Source organism: Dermacentor silvarum, chromosome 9 (genome assembly GCF_013339745.2).
Source record: "Dermacentor silvarum isolate Dsil-2018 chromosome 9, BIME_Dsil_1.4, whole genome shotgun sequence".
NCBI classification, from domain to species: Eukaryota; Metazoa; Arthropoda; class Arachnida; order Ixodida; family Ixodidae; genus Dermacentor; species Dermacentor silvarum.
The window spans coordinates 137,183,277-137,210,851 of NC_051162.1; the positions used below are offsets into that span (position 1 = coordinate 137,183,277).

General features: G+C 51.4%; 1 protein-coding gene across 5 annotated transcripts in view; it reads left to right on the plus strand.

Annotated features, from left to right (window-relative positions):
• The window catches only part of LOC119464431 (protein PAT1 homolog 1-like), a 224,640-nt gene that overhangs the window by 158,237 nt on the left and 38,828 nt on the right, over positions 1–27,575 (plus strand). For all 5 annotated transcript variants that reach the window (XM_049656362.1, XM_049656363.1, XM_049656364.1 and 2 more), the window contains 4 exons: positions 2,426–2,547; positions 4,776–4,896; positions 5,471–5,634; positions 20,198–20,371. In XM_049656362.1, the coding sequence (XP_049512319.1) occupies positions 2,426–2,547; positions 4,776–4,896; positions 5,471–5,634; positions 20,198–20,371 (581 nt within the window). The remainder of the gene's footprint in view (positions 1–2,425; positions 2,548–4,775; positions 4,897–5,470; positions 5,635–20,197; positions 20,372–27,575) is intronic.

A 27,575-nucleotide genomic window follows, 5' to 3' on the forward strand; every position in this document is an offset into this window, starting at 1 on the left:
CTTTATGGAGCTTAGCAGGGTTCCGTGGGACCCACATGCTTGAGAACCCCTGGTCTAGAACATTTGGTGTGGAATGACCCAGTAGTATCTTCGTTCCTTAGGAAAAAGTGCATTTTTGCACATTTTGCAAATGCCCGGGAATAGTTGCTTGCAGTGCACTCCCGCATGCCAACATTGCCTCAGAAAGGTATGTTGTATACGCAACGAAATTTGCACAATATTTAACCGTTTCCCTACCACAAAAAAAAAAAAAAAATATTACTCCCATCTCCCGCTAAAGGGAGCCATGTGTGGATGTGAAGCAGCGGGGTGATGGTTAGCTTGAGCGGGAGATGGTTTCACGGCGCTGCACAGGAGACAGAATGAGGCGCGCGCTCCGTCATTTTTATACTGCAGAACTACCGTGGCGCCCCCAACGGAGTATGCAGCTGTCGCAACACCTGTCGAGCGTGCCGTTACGGATTCCTAGAGGAGAGAAAGGGGGGGAACGTAGGAGAGGGGGGAGGGGATGCGCATGCGCTGTGGGGGTGTGGCACGCCGGCGCCGCTCTGTAGAGTATCCCTAGAGGAGAGAAAGGGGGGGAGCGTAGGAGAACAGAGAGAGGGGGAGGGGACGCGCATGTGCTGTGGGAGTGTGGGATGTGGGCGCCACTCTGTACAGGATTCCTAGAGGAGAGAAAGGGGGGAGCTTAGGAGAGAGAGGAGGAGGGGACGCGCATGCACTGTGGGGGTGTGGGACGCGGGACAACAGACAGAGCCACCGGCAAGAAATGCTTCTCATTTAAAAAAACTACCAAATTTACCGGAAATTTTTTTTTGCTCAGTTTGTAGAGCCTTTCTTTCTGAATAAAATGGCACCATTATTTCAATTCAGTGGGGCTCCGTTATTTCACAAATTGCATAAAGATAGTTTGAAGAAGGCTTCACTGCATGACCCTGGTCTCTTGCAAAAAAGCATTTGGTAGTGCTCGGTACATTATGAGAAACGAGAATAGGAAGCAAAAATAACCTAAATGGTGCAAAAACATGCACATGTATAGTGGCTACTTTTACGCAGCTCCTAAAGCAGTTAGTAGGCAGTCTTTGTATGGTAGACTCACGGGCAGGCGCAAGGTCCTCCGGTCCATCCACATAATCATCGTCATCAGACTCCTGAAATGAGAACACATCATTTTCCATTTCCGTGCATCATATAGGTTCACTCTGTGGCAAATTTTTGTTTTTGACGACTATACTCGTCAACGGCAGGTAAAGGGTTAATTGTTGTAGTCGATAGTTCGTTATAGATGGGTCCGTTAATATCAGAATTTGTGTATTGATGATACAGGCAGACCAAACTAAGGAAGAATGGCCTGTTATATCTGGAGGCATGTTGCATGCGGACACGTTATAGCATACGTGGACTGTACAACCTAACAGGTTCTGAGGTACACAAGGAGGAGGAGAGTAGTGTAACGCAAGAATAAGCTGGCATTCACCTTAAAATATCGCTAAGCTACAAAAGGAAATTTTTTCAGGCTTTTGAAAAAGAAATCCTGGCAGTTCAAACTTTCTTGACTAGTGTTCAGTCCGGCAACTGGCAGAGGTCATTTGGCCGATTGCAACTGGTCACCAAGGCAGGGACTCTTGGCATTTACTGTTCACATCCGCGAGCACAACCTGCAAGCTGCCTCCAAAAACATATTGCTCATGGTGAAAATTCTCGAGACTGCTGCTGTTCCCACACACTTGCCTGCTTTAATTATGAAGACTTAAAAATGAAAACTATACATTTGAGAAATTTTGGGGCATTCTGACTCATTGGGGATTGCAAGTAAATTTCAGGGAGACCAAGGTTGCATTTTTTAGGATTAATGTATTGGGATATAAAGACCCACATACTCAGCTTTTCTATTTAACCCATTCACTGCCATTCCCAAGTATACTCGTTTTGTCATTTCAGCACATACCCTGCCTCTCAAGAAGCAACCCTTGCAAAAATTAACATTGAGTACCTGTTGTATGATCTATAGAGAGGTCGTAAGAACACCTAAAGCTTGCAAGTTAAATTTTTAATAGCAGGTGGCTCAAATGTCTCGGTGCTCTGTCACCCTGTCTCAACAGGATAGCCATCGCAAACCAGTGAGGCAGGTCTGTCTGCACTTTGACAGACAAAGGGATTTGTCTGTTGATGAATATTGTGTCGGAAGAAAGCGACAATGAAGAAGCAGTTTATATGTAGCACAAAATGTCCACTATGCTAGCATGCGAAAAAAAACCAGCAGTCAAAGTTTATGAGCACAGCTCATTTGCACTGGCAGGTGTAAGTAGAAGGTAAAAATTGCCTCTCTTGGCAATTGTGACCCGAATCAAGTAATGGATTTCTGAAGGGACCCCATCATATTTTGTTCTCTGAAGCATTTCATTGTTGTTTCTCCATTTCATAGGCGAGCAATCAGATGACCCTTATGCGGGGCTCATGACACAGAAAGAAAAGGATTGGTTGGTCAAGATCCAGCTGCTCCAAGTGCAGCCCGAGAACCCAGATGTAGATGATTACTACTATGTGGTGAGTGCCTATAGTGAGCAACTACATTAGCAACGTGGCGTAGCAGATGGCTTCCTGTGGAAAGTACCTACAGCTTTTGCATTGAAAATGTGCAAGAAAATTTTAAGTATATTACCTGTGAATATGATTTCAGCTGTGTATACATACAGTACCTTAAATTCATGTTGCACCAATAACTTAGTGATTGAGATAACGCGCTGCAAGGAGTCTGGAACTCAAGATAAACATATGCATAAGGATGTCTCGCATCATCTGCAAGTTTCTGCACTAATTGAAGTATGTGTGCTTGTTTCAGAAGTAGCATTTTCTGAGGTTGTTTTAATTATTTGTCAGCCTCTCCAACTACAGTAGAACCTCGTTCGTACGTTATGGAAAAGACGACGACAAATAACATACCAGCCGGGAAGACGTACGATCTAAAGTGACAAAAAAAAAATCAGACTCTGCTGTAGTTAATACTTGCGCAACACGAAGCGTTGCACGAACATGAGATGCCGATGCTTGCAGAGCTTGTGTGGCTCGAGTGCGTGAGAAACCCGTGAGCGATTTTCGCGGCTGCAGCAAGCTTTCGTTTTTGGTCCTGGAATTGGGCCTTGGTCACCAGCTTTTTCGAGTGGGGTGAGAAGTTTAGATGTGCCCACTCAGCGCGGATCATTGCGGCACAAGACTCAGCTGCGCTTTAAGCTGGTGGGGCCCGAGGAACCCGAGACGCACATTGTCCTTTTCCTATTGCGTAGTGTTTTATGACGGCGACAGGAAACCGAAACGAAATCGAGCTGATAGGGGACACCTAAATACGATGCCTACAATGCCGCCAGAGTGAAACATGACGCTTACTTCACACCATCTGCAGCAGGGAACGGTTGCGCGTTTGGGGTTATTGCCTATTTAAAATGTGCAGTGCACTTTCAAAAGCACACACCCCATGTGCTGTGAAGCAGATAGCTAAAGATGCTTATCACAGTAGGCCCGCCGCTGTGGTTTAGCAGCTGTGGTGTTGCGCTGCTAATGCTAAGCGCGAGGCCGTGGGATCAAATACCGGTTGCGGCAGTTGCATTTCGATGTGGGCAAAATGCAAAAATGGCCGTGTCCTGTGCATTGGAGGCATAAAGGTCCCCTCGTGGTCAAAAATAATCTGGAGTCCCCCACTACAGCATGCTCATAATCAAATCGTGATTCTGGCTGGAAAAGCCCCAGAATTCATCAAATTCTTATCACAATAGGGTTGGTCGCGATAGCTGTGAATGCAGTGTGTGACGACCTGAAAACAGTCAAACATCACTTGCTCTCTCCTTTGTAATATCGTCAGCAGCTACATTGCAAGCGGGCACAATAGGTATTGATAGATTACATGATTGTGGGACCTTCGGACAGGATGGAACTAAGCAAAAAATAGAATTAACCAAAGCCGAATTAACAGGAGTCTAGTGTATTACTAATTTTTAGTTAAATAAATAAAAAATACATGTCTGCTATCTCAAAAATACCAAAAAGGTGTTTAGTCTTTGCACTTCTTGTCTACACAGGACAGTTGCGCGTAGTTGCATCTTCTGCATGTGGCCTGTGAGATCACACCGGCATGCTGCCTAGTGTAGATGTCGTGGCCACCACGGGGGGCTGGAACGCACCCTCTCGCTGGCAAGACGTTCTGACTACTGCTTGCTTTGATTGGTCTCTGTGGGTGATGGAGCTCCAGATGCGTGGCGACACGAGGCAGCCCAAGCACCCATCTCGCTATGAGAGTGCTACACACGCTTTAACCGGAGGTAGCATTGTAAAGAAAAAATACAAAAACTGCCACCTTCGGCCGGGACCTTTCCCCCATGCTGTCCCCGTTGTGTAGCTTCCAGCACGCTAGGGGAGACGGAAAGAAAGAGATCGGTGCGATAACTACCTCTAACTCCGCTTATACTTGAATTAGAAAAATTTAGCAGCATAAGATTCTTGAGGCGACATCCTTTAATAGGGCGATCATTTAATGACTAGTTCGAAAATTGTTTCAGGGCCTCTTTAAGGACAAAACAAGCACTATGTGGCACAAAAAGTGAGACTCTGCAGTGGTGCAAGGGCTAAAGGCAGCCAAAAAATTCCTGGAAGTATTTTGCAATGGCCCTTTTTATTTGGCTGCTCCTGAATGTAGGGCACAAGACGTGTACGCATGAATGCTTAGGAATTATTTTTCTCTACTTGAAAACGCTCATAAAACATGCCTTAACTTTACTTTATAGATGTTCACTAAAAAGAAGGCTGAACAACAAGAACTTCCAGGTGTGGATGGGGGCGATGTTGACAAATTGAAATTCATTCGACCAGAACGAGTGCGCACAGAGTCAAAAAGCTACACACCAAGTAAGCGCACCATTACATTCTTTAATTGTTTTGTGTGCCTCTTGTTGCAAGCTAAAGGTGCACTTTTTCGTGTATATTTAAAGAACGGTAGATAACAAATAGAGTTGTAATGGTAGATAATGCTTCTTTAATTCTAAAGACCGTAACTGATCTTGAACAGCGAGCAGCAATGGAAAAATGATACTAAGAGTGATACTGTTCTGAAATTCTTGCACCAGTTTTCTGTGACCTTGTATATTTTAGCTGTCTCGAGCTAAATGTAGTTACTTGATTATTTTAAAAAATGCATTGCATTTTAAGATTCATCAAACTTATCCTGGCCTGCTTTCTTTTTCATTTTTTTCTTCTTTTTTTTCTGCACTGAAAGCCTGCATTACTGTGCTGCTAGTTCAGACTCATTTACTATATTTAAAGTCCCTTTAAGCTGTCTTTAAATGTATTACAGTTTGACTTATGTCTGGACTGCAACAATTTAATTATCCTATGAATTTAATTAAAGGAAAACGTGAAAAAAGAAAAGGCAGGTCTCATTATTTTGTAAATGACACAGTACATTTTCTCTTGCTTCATACAGTCCAGTTTGAGCGGTCACTTGGAAAGTTACAAGTGGTGAGCGTCAACTACCCAAGAAAAATCCTTGACATGGGTGTTCAACGGCTCTCTGAAGATGAAGATCGTAAGGTCCCTCCAGATCGTCACTTGTTATGGTTCCGCCAACTTCTGCTTGACATAGAAAAGGTCTGTCAATGAAGAAACTACAGTATTATTTATTATGTATATTTCACAGTGCAATTGTGATTTGCAATTGTGTACTGTATTTGCATAATTCTACCGCACCACCGATTGTGCAGTTATATTACTGCCCAAATATCCCAAAAATAACTTGCCGCTGATTCTACCACGCACATCAAGTAAACGAAACCTGAGCCGACACGTACTGTGTTAAAACGATTTTATGTAACATACAAAGGCACACAGACACGAACACAGCTGAATTTTAGTGGCTAGTCGCTATCGAGTTCGACGACACCTATGTTTCACTGTGTGCCAACTACAGAAAGTCATCTTCAGTTCCATTTATTGCATTAGAAATGCCACACTTCTTGAAGGCTCGCGCATCCATCGTCTGCGAGCGGGCATTCCAAGCACCATAGACCCACCTTGCGATGTCTCCGGGTGTCGCTTTCTTCAGATGACCTGTTCAATGGCAGTGTGGTTAGCTGCCCTGTATTGGAACTTTTTTCTTAGCAAGAATCGGTTTCGTTTTTGATTTTCAGTAGAATTAGTTATGATTGTAACAGTGCATGCGAATTTGAATGCACTTTATTTTTTAAATGTGCGCGTTAGAATCGTGCAAATACAGTAATTTCTTCAATCGTAAGAGATTATGTATACTCATACTGGTGGTTATCTGAGGCTCATCCCAACTGTCCGCAACCGGTGTGCGCCTGAAAACATGAGGTGTCGAATCAACACCTAAATGCACTCCGCAGTGCAGCCGTGTCAGGAAACTGTGCTGGAAAGGCTATATTTTATGTACGTTGAAAAGTATGCCAGTTCTGGCACGCCCCAGATGCACTCCATGATAGCACTTAGTATGTCGTGCCTAAGAAATAGAACCTATGACCAGCACTGACAGCAGTAGTTTCGTTTACTGCCGTTACCGTGAAGCGAGCGTTGGCCGGCGTTGGCAGTTTCGTGGCCCTCGGTCGCTATGCGCGCCGTGATATTTCACGACTCGCACTCAAGATTCTGGTTTCAGCCTCACTGGCTGTTCATTCGCAACACGTGCCTTTCTCCTCCACTTCGTCTCTCTTTCTTCCTCAAGCACTCCTCGGGGCACCAGCTTGTTGGGCGCGTTCGCCGTGTCCGCTGACTTCCATACTCCCAGGCAGCCGCACTGTAACCGGTATTTCGTTTAACTGCACTATAAGCGATACGTGTATACATGGAGTGCTATGGGAAAATTAACGGGAGTCTGAAAAGACAGCACTATATCCGGTCCCGCACTATAAGCGGTTACGTTATAAGTGGTCTATACTGTATCAGGCCCCAAGTGGAGCATGGCACAATCATCTCTTGACGTCGCGCTGATATAGACAGTGCAGCTGAACGGAACCATGCTGTCAGTGATCGTGTTGTCCATCGGGAACAATCCTAAGTAAGCAGAGCAGAGGTTCTTTAGCATGTTCCTGGGCTGCCCGCTCTACTGCCTGGTTATTTTCTTCACGTACGAATTCTGCCAAGTCCTTCTCAATTGTTGTGTAACGGCCATTCTTGGGTCCACAGAGTGCTTTCCGAGTAGGTGCAGCTTGAAAGATGTGATCATAGTACTTCCTCCAGCCTAGAATGCTTGATTCACTCAGTCCGAGATGCTGCGCAGCACTTAAATTTCCTCTCTCTTCAGACAACAGGATCCCCTGTTTCTTAAATGAAGGGGTTTCTGAGTTCTCCTGTCCATTGCAGTGGCTCAGTGACTTGTGCAACATGGAAATGTAAGCACAATGAATGCAAAACAAATAGTTTGCATCCATCATTTAGTATTGCCACTGTTGCCCAATGAGATGGCCGAAGCATGCTCTAGCGGTGCATCCTTTGACTGCGATGCGAACGGACATTGGCGCCACGGTGCCTTCCTACGTGAGATCATTGCAGTTTTAAAGGGCCCCTAAACCACCCAGAGGTCGAAATTTAGTTGTGGTGTTGCAGTTGTGCACGAGTCTACAATGAACACGTAGCCGCAAGAATTTTTCGAAATGGTGCCGTAATAGCGGAGTTACACGCGTTTGATGATCGAAAGACGGCCCTCGCTCGTTTCGCTCTTTCCTTCGCTACAGCTGGTCTCTCCTCCTCGCCCATTGCTGCTCCAAATGTCACGTGACATACGTCATCGCCAACGCGCTTCTCAAAACACTGCCTACTTCCAGTTAAAGGGACACTAAAGAGAAACAGGAAGTTCAGCTAGAATAAAGGAGGGACTTTCAGGAATGCATTCAGTTGTTGTTGGGTGCAAAAATATGAGTTATTAGCGGAGAAATTTGTAAACAAAGACCAATTATGTCTTCCTCAATTTCTCTCGCCCCAGATTTGGTGCTGTAGCAGTGTCGTCACAGATTTCATTCCTCTCAGCGAATCAGAATGCGCCATGATACGTCACAGTGATTCCACTCCTGCGCCAACTGCGCCAAAGTGCTCCAATTGGGATTTACTGCGCCATCCTGATACAATCGACGAAAATTGCGCCTAACTGCGCCAAACAGTCTCGGATTTGACGATGTCTATCGCCAATTGCACCACCGGGGAATTAAAACGTTCAACGTGACGATAGGGCGAGCCTTAGTTGCAACCTTAGCTGCTAACAGGAGACGAGAAAGCTCTAGTGCGTACGTCCCAATTAAGGTCACTGGCACCTGGAAAGTACCGCAGCCCTTTTCTCTAATTAGCCGCCGTGCCGCCGATTGGTCAGTTGCCGTCAGCTGATCACTTTCCACTGTAGATGGCGGATCTAAGCTGCGCCGGAGGAGATAAGCAGACAGACATCGCTCGCACACGCCGCACGTACGAGTCATCAACGAGGTCAGATTTTGCATTTTGTATAGTTTAGTGTATATGTAACTTTCGTAGACTTAAAACAAAACGAAAGGAAATGCCTGGGTGCTGCACGTTTGGGTGCAGCAACCGCCAGGAGTCCGGGAAAGGGCTTTTCGCGATACCAGTTAAGCGGAAAGAGCGACAGCAAGTGCCGTGCTATCTCTGGCTGCACCGGATAAAGAGCGACAAGTTCACTTCCACTTAGTGAACTTGTTGATATCGCAAAGCTGAGAAGCTCCTTGCGGTATTTCATCGAACTCCCTAAATGCCATAATGTGATGGAAAAGCTTCTTCGTGCCTTTGCTTTGAAGACTGCGGTTTGCCTTGAGTAAACAAAGCGAGGAGATGCTCAGAAATATGCAGAACCGAGCAAAATGTGGCTCGAAGAGCGATGAAATACGGGCGGCTGTGTCTAAAATAACAAAGTGTAGTGAGAAAACCACTGCAATAAAGATCGATCGACCTGTCAATGTTGAAAATTAAAATATAGATTTTCTCGTGTGTTGTTTAAAACAACACGAACATGACCTGGTTAATTCTGTTTTAGCATCCCTTTTCTTGTAGTGCAGTCATGGACCGTTTATTTTCATAGAAATAGATCTGTATGAAACATTTTGTGCGCGGTTAAATCAGTAGCCACGTTAGAAAGCGATAATATCCACGCGTATAAACGAATTTGTGGTAGCGCTTGATACCTAGTCATCCGAAAAAAAAAAAATCTTGTGTGACACACGAGCACCGGGATCGCTTTGCATTTAGAACGGGTAGCGCACAGTTGAATGCTTCACTTTCCGAGTGCAGTAGCCGACCGATTTTCCGGACTTCGCTGGGACCGAAAAATGAAAAATCGAGCAGTCCAAAAAACCGAGAACAGTCCAAAAAACTCCCCTTCCCCCCCCCCCCCCCCCCCCAAAGAAAAAAATTGAGGTTTAGAGCGGCTTAAGAAAAATGTCGCACTTTCGCCCAAAAGGCGGAGCATCGATTGCGACAGTCAATTAATAGACAGCGATACGAAGTAAGGATGTTAGTTTTATCGGCCGTATAAAGTTGTAAATATGCGCTTACTAACTAAATAAGCACGGTGTCATGCGCGCACAGGTTACATGAACACATCTCGCTTGATGACCGCGAGTATATTGACCTTCGCGCTGTCTATTCTCTCGCTTCAACGCGAACGTCGAAAATAAAACGGCTCATACGAAGCTAGTGGCACTCGGCGCACGCCCTTTGTACCCATCGCAGATCGCGGGCGCACACTTCCGCCATATAGCAGATCGCTTTCAAGATACGGTGCCTGCGCGGCAGCTCCCTCGGCAGCCGCAAGAGCAGAATGCAACTCCCCACCGTCTCCGCCGCCTTCTCCCTGCGCCTCCGGCTGCCTTCCTCTCTCGCATGCGTGAGAATAAATTGTGGTTGCTGGCTGACCCTCGCAAGCTTTCACCCGCACACAGCGTACGGACCGAAAAAAAAAAGGAAAAAAAAAGGAAAGCAAGTGCAGCTTTTTAGAACGTTTTGTCGGCCAAGCAAGAGCGGGCATGGCCTCAGAGACGACGGGATAGCGTGCGTCTGCTGATCTTGAAGGCTATACAGGAGGGCACTGGAAGCCAAGCCAGCGGAAAATCCAACATGGCGGCCTCCAAGATCGGGTAGCGTGGCTCGGAGCGAGCTATTTAGTCCGGAAAATCGAACATTGACTCCTAGATTCGTCTGAAAAATCGCTCGCGAAAATGCATTAGCTCTATGGGAATCCTGCCGGTACATCTATGAAGTCCGGAATATCCAACAAGTCCGAAAAATCCATCGACTACTGTACTTGTAATTTACATCGTATCTAGCTAAACGAAATGCGGTTTTGTTTGGGATTTCACAGGGCCCACTGCGGCAGCCATCGCGCTGTTCTTCACTGTAGCAAGCCTAGAAAACCCGAGGAAGAGCTGCTCGTCTTTTCCGCGCAGTGTTGCCCGCGCTCGCTCCGGCGGTTGCGGTACTTTCAAAGTTCCAGGTTCCAGTGACTTTAGCAGTGCCACGCACGGCACCGACGCGGCGTCTGCCTTGCAAGGCGGGCTCGACGGCAAAGTGCGGTTTCTGCCGAGGCTCGCGGCTTCAAGGTTAATTGGCGATTCATCGGCAGACGTTATCTACTCCGGAAACGCAGCTAGTAGCTTGTTTGAAGCGCAGCATGACGTAGTTATAATAACTGCGTGCCGCCAATGTGTCCATCATTTCTGATTCTGGATATTACTGATGACATCTGGGAAAACTAGCAATATACGAAATGATATCAATTTGTGTCTGTGTGTGTCGCATGCACATAAGTGCATTTTTTTCTCCACGAGATCTGCAATAGATGGAAATGTTTATGAAGCTTCTCGTGAGAACATAAGAATTATTCAGGTAATTGAATGTAAATTGCAACTCGCTTTTTCGAAATACTTCAGGATGTGAAAAATCAGCTGCTCCAAGCTGCTCCAAAATGCCAAATTGCCTGCTCCAAAGTGCTCCCTAAATGAAATTTCTGATGCTCCAAAAATTGCTCCAAATCATAAGTCCGCAGTAGCATCACTGTACGTCACCGCTTGCGTAAACGGCCGAGGCACTGGATGCACCATGGCTTCATGCATGGTTGCTGCGTTTGCGTTCGCCGCGATGGATACCGTTGGTGCCGCTGAACCTTGCAACGAAGAGCTCGCCAGGGAAGCAGGACTGCATTTCAGCGATATTCAGTGAAACGGAGCACGAAATGGTCCTCCGTGCTCGAGTGGTAGGTGTTTCCCCGTGCGATGGCGGTGAGCCGCTGGCCGCGCTGGTGGAAAGCAGAGCTTCGTTTTCTTCGACCGAAGGCGAGCTTCGTCCGGTCCGCCAGGCGACGATGTTCCCGATAGAATAAGCGTAGAAAGTTGCGCACGTACTCAGTATGGTTATTTCGTGGCTTTATTTAATGATATTCAGCACTCGCAGAGCCGCCAATTTGCAGCTGCAGGTGCACCGGTAGAGGGTTTGATTAAGGCCGCATTGAGGGAACAGCTGCTTGAGAAAGGACTGGCCTCTAGGGCACGCCAAGATACTTTCCGAGGGCAGGATTATACACATAATCCGAGGGCTAGAAATGCAGAGAGCACACCATCGGTTTCTCTGGCTCTTTTGCCGTCTCTGGCTCTTTTGCCGAGCACTGAGCCATTGCGAACGCCGGGGAGTCGGGGCTCACCGCACGACACCACATGAAAGGACACAATCGAGTCAACACTGCCGCTGCCCCTGAGCAAGCGCCTTGGGCCATTTATACAGCCCTCAATACTACACACATGAGGCATTTTCTTTCTGTTTCCTGCGAAGTCAACGTTTTTCGAGCCACGCAACACGCAACCAAACACCGTAGAGCGGAACAGGCGCGCGCGACGATGCATTGACCAAAAATGAAACTGCGAAACTATCACGACCGGATGTATCACCATGCCATTTTTTCTTATTTATTTAATTTTGTGCTAAACTTGTACTTCCTCGCTTGAAACGGTTTAAAAAGTTGGCAAATGCTGTTTATGTACGTTTAAGGTGTATTTCATTTTGCGTTTTATTAACAGCGATAAATCGCTCTCGACCAATCGCAACCGGCCGGCATTTGTAATCTCCGACGTCACGAACGTGTAGTGCTGGGAATTCGAAGGGGCGTCAGTACCTATCCTTCAGTTTTTCGCTATTTTCTCGCTTATTAAGCATCTGTTTGCAGTAAGAATGGTATGGCTGTGATCGTGAAAGGATAATCTATCATTTAAGCTGAACTTCCGGTTTCTCTTTAGCGTCTCTTTAAGGCACGTCCACGCTAGCCATGGTAGCAGCACATATGCGGACGACAATACAGCCTCCAGTATGCCGCGCGAGAGGTGTCCAAAGTAGACGACAGTTCGGCCGGCGCCCCGCCCGCTGCACGATCAACGGGCCAATCGACGACCGCGAAGCTGCGCGCCTCTGCCATCGGCAACGAAAACATCGGCTGCAGCTGAGTGCACGGCTACCGACGGGAGACGACCGGCTCGGCTGTGCTCGCATCGTAGCCGATGGCGCCGCTAATATCAGCGTATTTTTCTTCTTTGTGTACAATTATTGCGAAGAGCGATAAGAACGATAATAAAATATTGCGGCTTGTCAGCATCGGTAATTCATTTCGAAGCGCCGTCCGCTTTAGCTTTGAAGGGAACCGGAAAAGGCCTAGCGACGATATCGGCGCCGTCGAGCGTTCAGCGGCGGTGAGGCTGCCGCACAAATGAGTCCCGGTCTCATCCTCTCTACGTACGGCAAGGAAATCTCGTCGCTCGCGAGCAAAACCGCTGTCAAACGGCGGCCCGCGAATGGCAAACTGTGTGCGGCGAGTTAGCGTGACGGTAACGTGGACGTAAACTCGGTGCTTCTCGGCTACCCGCTGTTGCTGCGGTGCCGGCGCGTGTTATGCGAAGCGTGCCGCTATAGACCCTGTGTTGCGCGCACGTCTGGAAAGGCCAACACTGCCACACTCTGTTCGCGCAACTAATGAGACCGCTAAGCATGACTGTGTTGGAACACGAGCGATTTGGCACTTGCGTTGCGGGCTGTAATTACCTATGCGCAAGCGCGCACAAGCGAGCAATATGGCGAGGACAATCAGGGCGCGCGCGTACCTGCTAGCAGACAAACCGGAAGTCGTAGGTTCTTGTTCGACCAATGGACATCGTTTCCGCTGTTGACATCACCAGATTCCCCCTGCTGACATCATGACGACCGCTGGGGTTACCGGAAAGGCGAGGGGAGGGGGACGGCATTGTTCTTTTGGTTTTTTGGTGCGCCCGCGGCACGTAGCGCTGCAGCGTTTGGCATTGTTGATCGTGACGGCATTCTGAACTCGATGCGCCTGTTTACTTGCAATGTTAAAAAAATATCTGAGGTGGTTTAGGGGCCCTTTAAGGTGGAGATCAGAAAAAGCCACGCTAGGTCGCGTCACTAACTCGAAAAATGTGCGAGGCACGTTCTAACGATGAAATTTTTTTAGAAGAAAAATGGATGGGAAATAAAAGCTCATGATAAGGATGTTTATTGGATGGCACTCGAAGCAGCGCAAGGGCGACTGTCCAAAAAGCGCAGCACGGACTCTCAGCACGAGCGGCGCTCGAGAGCCGAAGGAAACGACCCACTAGAAGGTACTCGCGAGGGAGACCCACTTCAAGGCACTGGAGCGGACGACCCACTTCAGAGTTCCAAAGCTTCACTACAATTACCCCGGGTGTGAAAAGAGAGCCGCCCAGCGACTTAACAGGTTGTCACCATGAGTGGGTCATGGTATATCTTGAGGTGCTCCACATTGACGATGTCGCGCCCTCGACGGCGCATGTCCGAAGACGGTTCAACGGGTTCGATGAGGTAATTTACTGGGGACGTGCGTTCGACGACACGGTAGGGGCCTTCGTATTTGGGCAGGAGTTTCGAAGAGAGTCCAGTTGCGGTGGTAGGGACTGAGAGCCAGACGAGCGCCCCAGGAAAAATCGTGGGCGCAGAAGTGCTGGTGTCGCCGCGAATGCTCTTCTGCCGCTCTTGTTCATTTGTAGTAAAGGTCCGGGCCAGGTCGCGACACTCTTCAGCATGTCTGGCTGTGGCAGATATAGGGGTATACTCAGACGTGTCTGGCTTGTATGGAAGGATCGTGTCAATCGTGTGCGACGGGTGGCGGCCGTACAATAAGAAGAACGGTGAGAAGCCAGTAGTACTCTGAGGGGCGGTATTGTAGGCGTAGGTGACGAAGGGCAGAATGGCATCCCAATTGGTGTGGTCGGCAGCGATGTACATTGAGAGCATGTCGCCGAGCGTGCGGTTAAATCGCTCTGTGAAACCGTTTGTCTGTGGGTGGTAAGCAGTAGTTTTGCGGTGAACGACGTGACACTCTTTGAGAATGGCTTCGACGACTTCCGACAAGAAGACACGGCCTCGATCGCTGAGTAGCTCCGGGGGTGGACCGTGACGCAGTATGAATCGGTGAAGCAGGAAAGAGGCAACATCTCGTGCTGTAGCCGCTGGAAGGGCGGCAGTTTCGGCATATCACATGATATGGTCAACAGCGACGATGGCCCAGCGGTTACCAGCCGACGTCAGAGGAAGAGGTCCGTATAAATCGATGCCAACGCGCCCACACGGCCGGTTAGGACATGGCAAAGGTTGTAGACCTGCTGGCGAGAGGTGCGGCGAAGATTTCCGGCGCTGACAATCAAGGCAGGAGCGAACAAATTTCTGCACGTACCGGTACATTCCCCGCCAAAAGTACCGTTGTCGAATTTGGTGGTAAGTTTTGTATACCCCAGAGTGTGCACACTGCGGATCAGAGTGGAACGATTCGCATATTTTAGAACGGAGACTGCGGGGTACTACCAGTAACCACTGGCGGCCATCGGCGCTGTAATTGCGTCGGTGAAGGAGCTCGTCGCGAACGGCGAAATGGTGGGCTTGACGACGCAATGCGCGAGTGGGTGGTGTTGCCGACAGATCAGTGAGCAAGTCTATCAGCGAGACAATCCATTGGTCCTTGCGCTGTTCTGTAGCGATGGTGTGAAGGTTGATGGAAGAAACGGCCAGCTGAGTTCCTGAGCAGCGGACGTTGTCGTCGGGTAAGTGGGAGCACGAGAGGGCATCGGCATGTTGGCGTCCGTTGCAGTAGAGCACGCGGATGTCGTAGTCCTGCAGACGAAGTGCCCAACGGGCGAGACGGCCTGAGGGATCCTTCAACGACGACAGCCAGCATAGTGCATGGTGGTCAGTAACGACATCGAAAGGGCGACCATACAAATAAGGGCGAAACTTCGTAAGGGCCCAGATGATCGCCAGACATTCTTTTTCGGAGACGGTGTAGTTGGCCTCGGCTTTAGTAAGCGTACGACTTGCATACGCCACGACATATTCAGGGAATCCTGGCTTGCGCTGCGCAAGGACAGCGCCAAGGCCAACACCGCTGGCGTCCGTGTGCACCTCTGTAGGGGCCGTAGGGTCGTAGTGGCGTAGTATGGGCGGAGACGTCAACAAACGACGGAGCTTTGCGAACGCATCCTCGCACACTGACGACCACGAGTCGAGGGGCCCCGCACTGCCAAGGAGCTTCGTCAGTGGCAATATAATAGTGGCGAAGTTTCGAATGAAACGTCGAAAGTAGGAATACAGTCCTACGAAACTGTGCAGTTCTTTGACGGACGTAGGTCTGGGGAACTCGGCTACGGCCCGAAGCTTGGCAGGATCTGGGAGAATTCCATCCTTGGACACGACGTAGCCCAGTATTGTCAGCTGCCGTGCTGCAAATCGGCACTTCTTTAGATTCAACTGTAGGCCGGCGTTGCTCAAACGCGCCAAAACATGCCTGAGATGTTGAATATGCGTGGAGAAGTCCGGCGCAAAAACGACGACGACGTCGACGTAGCACAAGCACGTGTGCCATTTTAGGTTGCGCAAGACGGTATCCATCATGCGCTCGAAGGTCGCGGGCGCATTACACAGTCCGAACGGCATGACGTTGAATTCGTACAAGCCGTCGGGCGTGACGAAGGCTGTCTTCGGTCGAGCGTCCTCAGCGATAGGGACTTGCCAGTACCCTGAGCGCAAATCGAGCGATGAAAAGAATTCAGCTCCTTGGAGGCTTTCAATCGCGTCGTCTATTCGTGGCAGCGGATAGACGTCCTTGCGGGTTATCTTGTTGAGCCGTCGGTAGTCCACACAGAACCGTACGGAACCGTCCTTCTTCGCAACAAGAACGACCGGGGACGCCCAGGGACTGTTTGATGGTCGAATAACATCCCGTCGAAGCATGTCGTCGACTTGCTCGTTAATGACACGATGCTCTGCAGGAGATACGCGATATGGACGTTGCCGCAGTGGCGGTTGGGAGCCAGTGTCGATGCCATGCGTGACAGTGGACGTGCGGTGCGGCCCATGGAAGTCTGCGCGACATCGAAAGATGGGCGAAATTCTTCCAACAGGCACAGAAGCTGTGAACGCTGGATCGGCGTAAGGTTTTCATCGATGGAGGAGCCAAATACATCTTCGGGCGACGAATCCGACTTCGAAACAGCACTGAGCGTACAGGAGCTGGGCCAGTGCGTGTCATCGGGTGCGTCCACAATCTGTGCGTCTTGAAGGGGTTCCACTCTGCCGAGACATTCCCCTCGCAGCAATGTGACAGTATAGGGGGATGGATTGGTAACAAAAATAGCACTGTCACCGTGAGTGAGTTGCACTGTCGCAAAGGGGGACCAACAATCCTTTCTTAGTGCGAACGCGATCAGATGGCGAAAGGAGTGCAATGGTGTCGCAGAGACCGTCGCAGTACACTGACACAGCCGCTGACGCGTTCGGAGGCACTTGGGTATCGTCTGTGACGAGTATCTTCTTCGAAAGCGATGGTCTGTCTGCCGGCGTCATCTCTGAGAACGGAGAGAGTTCTATTTCGGCGGGTGTGCAATGAATGACGGCGTTGTGGCGGGAGAGAAAATCCCATCCCAGGACTGCTTGCTCATGTGAGCATCATTCCTGCTTGCTCGTGTGAGCAAGCAGGAATGATGATGAATTCGACGGCATACATGGCGTCCTGAATGACTACGCGAGCTGTGCATACTGCTGTTGGGTGAATACTTTGGGCGCTAGCCGTACGAAGGGATAGCCCCGAAAGTTGCGTCGTCACTTTTCGGAGGAAACGGCTAAGTGTGGCGTCCATAACGGATACGGCGGCTCCAGTATCAATAAGGGCAGATGCACGAACACCGTCTACAAACACGTCTATTATGTTCGAAGGTCTCTGCTGAGGGCTTTCACAGTTCGATAGTGTCGCAGCCCTTGCCTCGTGGACTGCGACGTCTAGTTTTCCCGATCTCGTGCGACCTGACGTGGCCGCATCGGCGACAATGAGCGACGTCGTGGAGATGGTGAACGGTGGGTAGATGGAGCTGGGCGGAACGTCGGTGACCCAGGCGGTGGTGGTTCGTAATTAGGGCGCCTGGACTGGCTCATTACGGGTGATGTGACTCTAGGCGGCTGCACGCGATTGCAAAAACGTGCAACGTGGCCGGCGTAACCGCACGCAAAGCATATGGGACGGTTGTCGGAAGTGCGCCAACGGTTTGCCGGAGAGGGTCCCACCCATGGCTCAGGACGCGGAGGACGTAGCGGCTGCTGATATGGCTGCATGGTGGGCTGCAGATGGAGCCTAGTGACATCGGCGTACGTAGGCGGCACAACCGCTTCGAACGACGGTGGTCCAGCGACGGCTTCGGCGTAACTTAACGGGGCAGCTGCAGAGATGGCTTGGGCCGGTCGAGCGACAACTTGAGCGTAGCTAAGTGGCGCCGGTGCCGGAGGGCGCTGGTGACATTTGGGCATGACTTCGGCGATTTCCTGTTCAATCACTCGGCGGTTGGGAGGCGGGAGTGTGGTTGATGGCTGTTCCACATGCTGCGGGTGGGCAAAGGGCCGCAGAGAGAGCTGGCGCGCAATTTCTTCGCGCACAAATGTCTTCATTTCTGCCAGCAAGGTGGTGTAGTCAGAAACGGTTGACAAGCCAGCGAGATCTGCGTCCCGTGCTGGCGGCCGACGGGTCAACGACCGCTGCCGGCGTAGCTCCTCATAACTCTGGCACAGCGTTATTAGCTCTGCCACCATCCGAGGATTTTTGGCGAGGAGCATGGTGAAGGAGTCGTCGTCGATGCCCTTCATGACATTCTTGATCTTATCCAACTCTGACATGGTCGCGTTGGTTTTCTTGCACAAGTCCAGGATGTCCTCTATGTAACTGGTGAAAGATTCCCCTGCCTGCTGAGCCCGTTCGCGCAAACGCTGTTCTGCTTGTAGCTTACGAACAGCAGGGCGGCCAAACACGTCGATAATTGCAGTCTTGAAAGCGGACCAGGTCGGGAAATCGGACTCGTGGTTGTTGTACCACAGACGTGCTACTCCCGCCAGGTAAAATACCAAGTTGCTCAATTTTCCTACCTCGTCCCATTTGTTGGGTACGCTCACGCGCTCGTAGATAGCGAGCCAGTCCTCCACGTCGGTGCCATCCGCACCAGTGAAGATAGGTGGATCGCGTTGACGAGGGACACCGGCACATGCGGGTGGTGCGGGAGGAGGCGTTTGCTGGGAGGCGTCTTGCGGCATGGCAGATGGTAGTGCACGGGATCGAAGCTCCAGGCGCAACGAAGGGGCTTCGGAGCGGTTTTGAGGGTACAGCACTCTCCACCAATTGATAAGGATGTTTATTGGATGGCACTCGAAGCAGCGCAAGGGCGACTGTCCAAAAAGCGCAGCACGGACTCTCAGCACGAGCGGTGCTCGAGAGCCGAAGGAAACGACCCACTAGAAGGTACTGGCTCGAGCCGAGGGAAACGACCCACTAGAAGGTACTGGCGAGGGAGACCCACTTCAAGGCGCTGGAGCGGACGACCCACTTCAGAGTTCCAAAGCTTCACTACACTCGCATTATATTTGGGTCACAAACCCAAATGTAGCGTAAGGCGCATTCTGAATGCGATAGTTTTTTGGACTCGCGCTATACTCGCGTTGCAAGTACGACCATTGCGACATCTTCATCATGCGTTCCTAGGAACGTCCTAATCTTGTTGAAAGCCTCCAGCAAAGCCCGTGCGCGTTGGTCGACTTCTCCCCGTGGCTTGGGCCCTGGTCCTCTGTGTTGTCGGTTTCACGCACGCTGCTTACGGTGACCTCGCCAGCCAACTCTTCGTGAATGACCACACCTTCATCGGCCCGAATAAAGTCGTCTACGCAGATGCTATCAGGAACCTCGCTGTTTATAGAACAAAGCGTGCCCCATGCATCGGTCGTGCACTATGCTCACCGCAGTAAGCCCGTAGGGCGCCGCCATTTTTTGTAAACAAAAATGGCGGCACCAACACTAGCATAATAGCATAATGTGGTGGTGCTTTACGCAATTTAAGTGCGAAGCGAAGGCACTTGAGCGCATTTTGCAGTCTGCTGACTTTGCGCGAGTAGATAATGTGGGGGGAAACGTCCTGTTAACTTTCGTTGTTGCCGGATTGCAGTTTAGCAACATTTCGTTGTCACGAAATACGAGATGCATTGAATCCATGGGCGTTCGCTCGGGATAGGAAAGTATTTCATTGTCACGAGAATTTCGTAGTTGCATTATTTCGTTTTTGTGGGTTTCAATTTCAGCTCAGCCAACTGGCTACGGTCACCTTTGGGATTTCATTGCTTTTAGCGTTATTTTCTATAGTTTTAATGCAGCAAACCATTTGAAGCTTTTTTTGTGTATGTCCCATGAAGGCTTTGTTTATGTGCCAAAACTATATGATTATGCAGCAAGCCATAGTAGGGTACTCCAGATTAATTTTGACCACCTGGTGTTCTTTAACGTGCTGCCAATGCATGGTATACAGGCGTTCTTGCATTTTGACCCGATCAAGATGCGGCTGCCGTAGTGAGGATTTGATCCCACGCCCTCGGGCTTAGCAGCACAATTCCAAAGCTACTACGCCATCACAGCATAAGAGCTTTTTTTTCAAGCTACTATTCCTGTGAAATATTGAAGGATGTGTTTTGAAACATTTATAGTTCCACAAGGCACTATCCTGGCAGGGACAGTGCCTTGTGGATTAGGAGTGCTGATCTTTCAAAGACTGAGCCTCAAAACTATTAACTCGTACATAGCAGAAGTGGTCATGCTGCTGTTGTGCTTTTTCAGCTCTACTCTGCCGTTCTGGAGTTTGAGGATAGCAGCTGTTCTGCAGAGCGTCGGGCAGAAATAGCCGAAAAGCTGTTTAGTGAGGTGCAGCCCTCGGAAGAGCGCTTCGTTCAAATGGTGGGTGTGCGGAAAGGCCGCTCCTTGGTGCTTCGGGTGCTTCCAAAGTTGAAAGCTGTGAGTTTCTTTTCTTTTACCACCCTTGTTACACATAGTGATCACTGTTGTAATCATTGACATTGGTGCTGCCATGATATTGGTAAACATAGCAGAGCGCAACCGACTGTTTTAAATGAAGCTTTTTTTCCCTGTTCCCCACACTTTGTGAGTTCTGGCTGCTGTCTTTGCACAATTTGTCATGAAGGATCAGGATTTTAATTGATGTAGTAGTGGTGGTTGGCTGGTGGGCTTGGTTCAACGCACTACCCCTTCTAAAGTGAAAAATATTTTGCCTCTTCCACTTCCTTTCCGGCTGCTGGCTTCCACTATGGGCCAATCCCAGAGATACAGTCGCTGACCAATAATTTAGACATGCTTGACATGCTTTAGACAGCAACGCGGCGTCTGCTAGCACTAACAAAGGACAAAGGTCACTACGCCTAGCAGACATAACGCGGCGAGTCCAATTCGCTAAGGCGTATTGACTCGGCTAAGCACAGACAAAGGCTTAATGAGCCTTTGAATCCGCGTTGGGCGCCAGTGTGGGTTCTTGGTGTCTCACAGGAGACCAACCACCGCGGGTTCGAGCTTAGCGAGCCACAGGGCCGCGTCAGCCGTCGCCTCCAGCACCGCTCGCGCGCGAGCTCAGAGGCCGCAAGGGGCTACCGAGCGACGCACGCAAAAACACAGTAAAGCCCTGAGTTGACGGAAACCGTTTACTGAAATCGTCGGCACCAGCACTGCACAAACACCCGCACGGAGGGGAGCCAAAGGGGTCCCCGCACCAGGGCGAAAATACAACAGGCGCCTATAGCACGTCGCGGCGAGAGCACGGGCTCAAGCTGGGACACGCCGCTAGGAAAAGTCCCGGCGGCTATGCTACTTGCTCTGGCGATAACCAATGGGTCAACTCGCGAGAGCACGGGCAATATCCTTCGGCTTAGGCTTTCGGCAAGTGCAGCTCGGCGGGGTACGACCTCGCGCGAGCACTAATGGCACCGCTCGTCGGCTTAGCGTCGGGAAAGGATCAGCACAAACTACGCGCTCCCCGCACGGGCAAAGGCACCGTGCGCGAGCTCCAGTCCTAGTCACAAAGGTGTTGGCGGACGAGAGGAAAGCATGAACGTACCGTGCGCTGGTCCCGGAGAGAAGTCCACGCTTCGCCGCTAGCAGCCGCTAATGGGCGGTCCCGAACTCCAGCCGGATGGGGCAGGACACTGCCGGGTCAGCTGGCCACGCCGCCGGAGCCAAGATGAAAGGGGCAGCCACAACCGTGGCTGCAAGGCGTTTGCACAGCGGCGGCGACTGCAGAGAGCCGGGCTCTCGGTCTGTCGTCAGAGGGTCAGTGACCCCGTCCACCTTCAGTGTCCACGACGATTCGATGCTGCAGTTGGTGCGACTTCTGGTTGCTTCGAAGAGCAACAGGCACCACGCACGCACGCGCACACACACGCACGCACACACTCCTTGCGGCTTTCTCCATGCATGGCTGCGCAAGACTCCCAAACACCGCCATGCTCATCGCCGTCCACAACGCGCCGCGCCATAGAAGGCGCAAAGCGTCCTTTGTCCCCCTCACACCGACGAGTCAATAGGACCATTGTCCACCCCCGCGCCTGACGACCGCGCAAATCAACAACCCCCTTCTTGTCAACGATAAAAAAAAAAAAACACCGCATATCCACGGGGTGAATGATGATGAGTGGGCGAAGCTCCGGAGGGAATCATCGGTAAACCGTGAATCTTCCATGTAATTCGCCCAGTCTCGCCGCACTAAATCGAACGATTGACTTCCACCAATGACACGCGCCATATGTGACGTCATTCCTATTTTATAACAGCGCCCTTCATTATAATTGCACCATCTCCCGCTTAAGGGGACCCTAGCACAAACGCGTTAGAAACGTGCAGCACTCTCTAGTAAGGGGGAGAGGCCACAGCGTCTTACGCAACCGTTTACACATGCCGCAACGTGCATCGCGTTTGCCGACGCCATCAGCGTTTATGAATACGGGGGTAAGGCGGAGAGGCCACAGCGTCTTACACCAGCTTCTTACACGGGCCGCAACGCGCTAGCACAAACGCGTTAGAAACGCGCAGTCTTTCGTTAATGTTGGGTATTTATTGCCATCGTGGTGCGTGTGTCCATGTGCGCTTCGTGGCGTAGTGGTTAGCACCGCACGTTCGGAAGCGAGGGGTCCCTGGTTCGATTCCGCTACCGACACAACTTTCGGAATTTTTTTTTCTCATAAAAGTAGACGTGGCTACCTACTACGACGACGACGACTACTACTACTACTACGTACTACAGAGGAGGGGCAGACCCACACCCTAAGGAGCTTCGCCCCTAAAAGGAAAAAGAAAAAAAAACAAGAAAAACAAAAATCTTCGACGTCTACGTACAAGAAAAAAAAACATGTAATGAATTAAACTATAAGGCTGTACACGCGAAAATTAAACACTTTCAAAAAAAATACACTTAGCATGCGTACTCGAAAAAGAAAAGAAAAAAAATGCACACTGCTAAAACACTACATAAACAACGCTTGCAATACGCTGGGCTGGGGCCAGCTTCTTTTCGTGCACTGGCCGCAAAGAAGCTAGCCCACTGAGGCTACGCATTTTACTGAGGGCCTTCGGTTGCGGAAAAGTCCGTCGTCCGGCGCGAAATCACACAGGTGATCGCTTCCTCAGATTGTACCGGTGCGTGGTCCGAATGCGGTCCGTTGCCCCGGGTGTGCCCCGTTGCTTGCGCGCAATGCCACTGGGCACTGGCGCGAGCTCGTCGGACCGTGAAGCAAAGGCCTTCAGGTCGGCGATATGGGCACGGCTGAGTTTTCCCGAAGGGGGATCCTTCAGCAAGTACGCGAGCGGAGACCAAACTTTCTCTACTCGGTACGGACCAAGCCACTTAGGAGCGAGTGAGGCTGAGAACCCCTTGGTCGCATCGCTAAGAGCGTGGTTGCGCTTCAGGACAAGATCATCTACCTTAAATGAAAGATGGCGATGCTTCCAGTCGTATTGAGCCTTCTGCTGGGCCCTGGCCGACGCCAAACTCTGCCTTGCTCTACAGAGAGCCCGACAAAGCCTGTCCCGAAGTGCTGAAGCGTAAGCAGAACAGTCTGCCGGCGCTTCCTCGTCCCCGAGCTGGCATTGCATGACACTGGTCACTGGATTAGCCAACTCCCTTCCAAAATTGAGAAAGGCGGGAGAGAAACCATTTGAGCGATTCTCGGAGGTTCGGACTGCGAACGCGAGCTCACTCAAGTGGTCTGCCCAATCCTTTTGATGTTCGGCAAAGGCTGCTAACATTGGTTTAAGAGTTCTATTGAGTCTCTCCATCAAATTGGACTGGGGATGGTAGGACGAAGTGGTGCAGTGATTAATTCCCAGGGAACGGCACGTAGCACCAAACACCCGAGCGGTGAAATAGGACGCATTGTCCGTAATCAGTCTTTTCGGAAAGCCGAATCGACAAAACACTTCCTGTAGCCTTTCCAGCACCGCTCGCGCTGTCACTTTATGAAGCGGAAACAGTTCCACCCATTTAGAAAAATGATCAACGACTACCATCAGGTGTGTGAACCCCTGCTTACTCCTGGGGAAAGGCCCCATAAGATCGCAGGTGGCCACTTCCCACGGACGCTCACTGTCGATTGGTTTCATCAGCCCGGGCGGCTTGCCACCCCTTGATTTCACCATTTGACAGACGTGGCAGGAACGGCAATAGCGAAAAATGTCACGCTTTATGCCAGGCCAGGTCACAGTTTGGCTTAGTTTCGCAAAAACTTTAGAGCCACTCAAATGACCGGCCAAGGGTTCGTCATGAGAACATCGCAACAGTGCGCTTCTCAGACTTTTGGGGATAACCACCTTAAACTGGTCCACAGTGTCATCATCGGTGGCTATGTATTTCAGCAGGAGCCCATCGTGATCCAGCAAATATAAATCCGCGGGGGACTCAGCGACACACGTTGTTTCCGTCCCCCCTGCGCCCGCCGCACTACCAGCAGCGTCTCGACGCTTGGTCTCAGGGGAGACCGTCGCTCACTCCGCGACAAAACGGATCAATTTGCTGGGCCTTCAGTAACTCTTGCTTGCTGAAAGCGATTCCAATTCTCCCAAAGGGGAGGTTGGTCTCGTCCCCACTCAGGACTACAGCCATCTGCGTCATGGGTTCGCTTTCGAGAAGCTCCCCCGCACGCACGCTTTCCGGCGCGCTGCTTGCTTGGAGCGCGGAGAAACAGGTTTGCCCGCTTGCGGACTCGCCTCTCTCTCCGCTCGTTTCGCCCCCGACGCTAGCTGGCGCTAAGGCACCGGCAGCGGCTGTTGCACCTGGAGAAAAGCTCTGGGTGGACAATGGGGCACGAGATAGCACGTCTGCTACCACGTTAGTGCTCCCCTTTCGATACTGCACAGAAAAGTCATAATGCTGTATCAGGAGAGCCCAGCGCGCCAGCCGGCCCGCAGCCTCACGGAGACGCATCAGCCAGCTTGGCGCACTGTGGTCCGTTTGCACTACGAATTTCGTACCATCAAGGTAGACATCGAATTTACGTAGTGCAAACACGATAGCGAGGCACTCCTCCGTCACGGAATAATTCCTCTCTGCCGGTATCAAGGAGCGGCTGGCAAAGGCCAGCGGCTGCAACACGCCATCGTATTCCTGTAGGAGGACTGCTCCTAAACCCAGATGCTCGCGTCGGTCTGGACAACGAACGGTCTGGTCAGGTCGGGGAGTCTGAGCTGCGCTGTCTCCGCAATGGCGCTAGACAGTTGGCGAAAAGCCTGCTGCTGCTCAGGTCCCCATTGCCACTCGGCCGATTTACCCAAGAGCTTGCTCAAGGGCGCCTGCAGTCGGGCACAGGACGGGATGAACGACCGGTAAAAGTTGGCCATTCCCAAAAAGCGGCGAAGGCCACGTACGTCCTTGGGCGCGGGGAAATCGAGGATTGCCCGAAGTTTCTCCCGGTCCGGCTCAATGGAGCCTTCGCCCAGCGTAAACCCCAGTAACTGAACTCGGGTTTGCGCTAGTTGGGCTTTCCAGGATTCAAAGTCATCCTGGCGGCCCGCACCCTCTCGAGCACATCGGCAACATGGGCCAAGTGTTCTTCGAAGGTTCGTGAGTAAATCACGATGTCGTCGAGGTAGCACATGCAGTATGACCACTTTGCTTCCCCGAGGACGCGGTCCATCAGTCTCTGAAAGGTCGCAGGACCGTTGCATAGACCAAAGGGCATACGAGTAAACTCAAACAACCCTCTGTGGGACGTGAACGCGGTCTTGGACCGGTCACGCGCATCCATCCGGACCTGTAGGTACCCTTTCGAGGCATCCAGCGTAGTGAAGTACCTTGCACTGCCCAGGGTTCCTACAATGGAGCTAATCGTAGGAAGCGGATAGGCATCCTTACGAGTCACTCCTTTCAGACGGCGGTAGTCTACGCACAGGCGATGACTGCCATCTTTCTTAGGCACCAACACAATTGGAGACGCCCAGGCGCTGTACGAGCGGCGGATAATGTCGGCCGATAGCATCTCGTCCAGCAAACCATCAATCACCTGCCTCTTGGCAAGACTGACGGGCCTGGGGTTACACTTCAAAGGAAGCGCGTCACCAGTTTCGATCGCGTGGCTCGCCAAATCGGTACAGCCAGGTTGATCGGTGAAAAGGTCTGCTTTGTCGCGTAACAGTGCCGACAAACGAGCCTTCTGTGCATCATCCAAATGAGCCGCACAGGCGGACGAAGAGGCTTTTCGCCTCTTCGTGCCGTGTCGCTCTGTCCCACTGGGGATTGTGAGTCGACAAGCGCATTGCGCAGGGGCTTGACGGTTCGTGCCGTGCCTCTCAATCCCAAAGGGGACCATGAGCGGGCGAGCGCGAAGCTCGGAGGCTTGCCCCCGAACTCGGCGCGCGACACGATTCGTGCCGTGCCTCTCGATCCCACAGGGGACCCTGAGCAGGCGAGCGCGAAGCTCGGGGGCTTGCCCCCGAACTCGGTGCGCGGCACGATTCCGACGCCCCATCTGCACAGGCAAGATCGGACGCCAGCGGGCTGATGAACGGCTTTAGCGACGTGAACTGACCGTCGCGATAGCAGCCATTCGCAAGGTCCACAACGATCCCAGTTTTAAGGAGAAAGTCCCGGCCGAGAATCACAGGAACACTGAGCCCTGGGAGATGAACGAAACGCGTGCGTCTCATTCGCTCTCCCCACCTGACAGTCAGCCTTGCGGCGCCAGCCGAATGGGCCATGCCTTTCGCAAGATTGAATGTCGTTCGGCAGTCCCGCAAGCGCACTGCGTGTTTTTTAAGTGGGACAAAACCTGTTCGCCGAACAACGAAGCGCTTGCGCCCGTGTCCAGCAGCGCCGAAAATTCGCGGCCGGCAATGGTCACCGGAATAAACGGCGCGTGCGCACCAGCAACACAACCTGCTCGGTACGCCGAGGGAACAAGCAAAGGTTCGGTCACTCGTGCCTTCACGAGCGACCTGCTATCCCGTTTCCCGGCCTCACAGGAGACCGGGCCGCGGTGCAATCCCTTGCAATGTGCCCTCGTTGTTGGCAGCGAAAACAACGTACTCCGCCGCGGTATCTTTCCCGAGGCGGAGCAGCCTCAGCTCCGGGCCGGGGTCGGCTCGTTGCTTGGCCAATGGGCCGATAACGAGCGTTTCCCTCCGCGATGCGCTGGGTCGAAAAGCGTCCCTGCGCATGCGTTTCGGTCGGTGGCGCAGCAGAGGCTGTCCGCTTCCCGTGCGTTAATCGAGAGCGCGCGCGCTCAGCTCCCAAACACACCCGCTTGCAGCCGCAAAGGCAGCTTGGCCGGGTTGTTGCCGTTGGGGAAAGGCTCAGGCCCTCTCCACGCGCAGCTCGGCTCAAGGGCCTCGCTGGCGGGTGGCGGTGGGCGATAGGCGCGCGCGGACCTTGAATGCGCTTTGCCTCGGCGGCTAATTCCTCCAGATTTCGGAAGCGGCCGCCGCGCAGGTACGCCGAAAAGGTCAGATGTGCCTGCCTGATCACCCGTTCGACGCGTTCCTCGTTCGAGGCATTGGGCTCGGCGACTAAGAAAAGGTCTTCCATCGCCCGTACGTACTCCTGAAGCGACTCATCAGGAGCCTGTGTACATAGCCCAAGCTCTCGCCGCATCCTACTCTCGTAGTCAGCGGGTAGGAATTCACGCAGGAATGCCGCACGGAACTCCTCGAGGGTTGTTGCACGGTG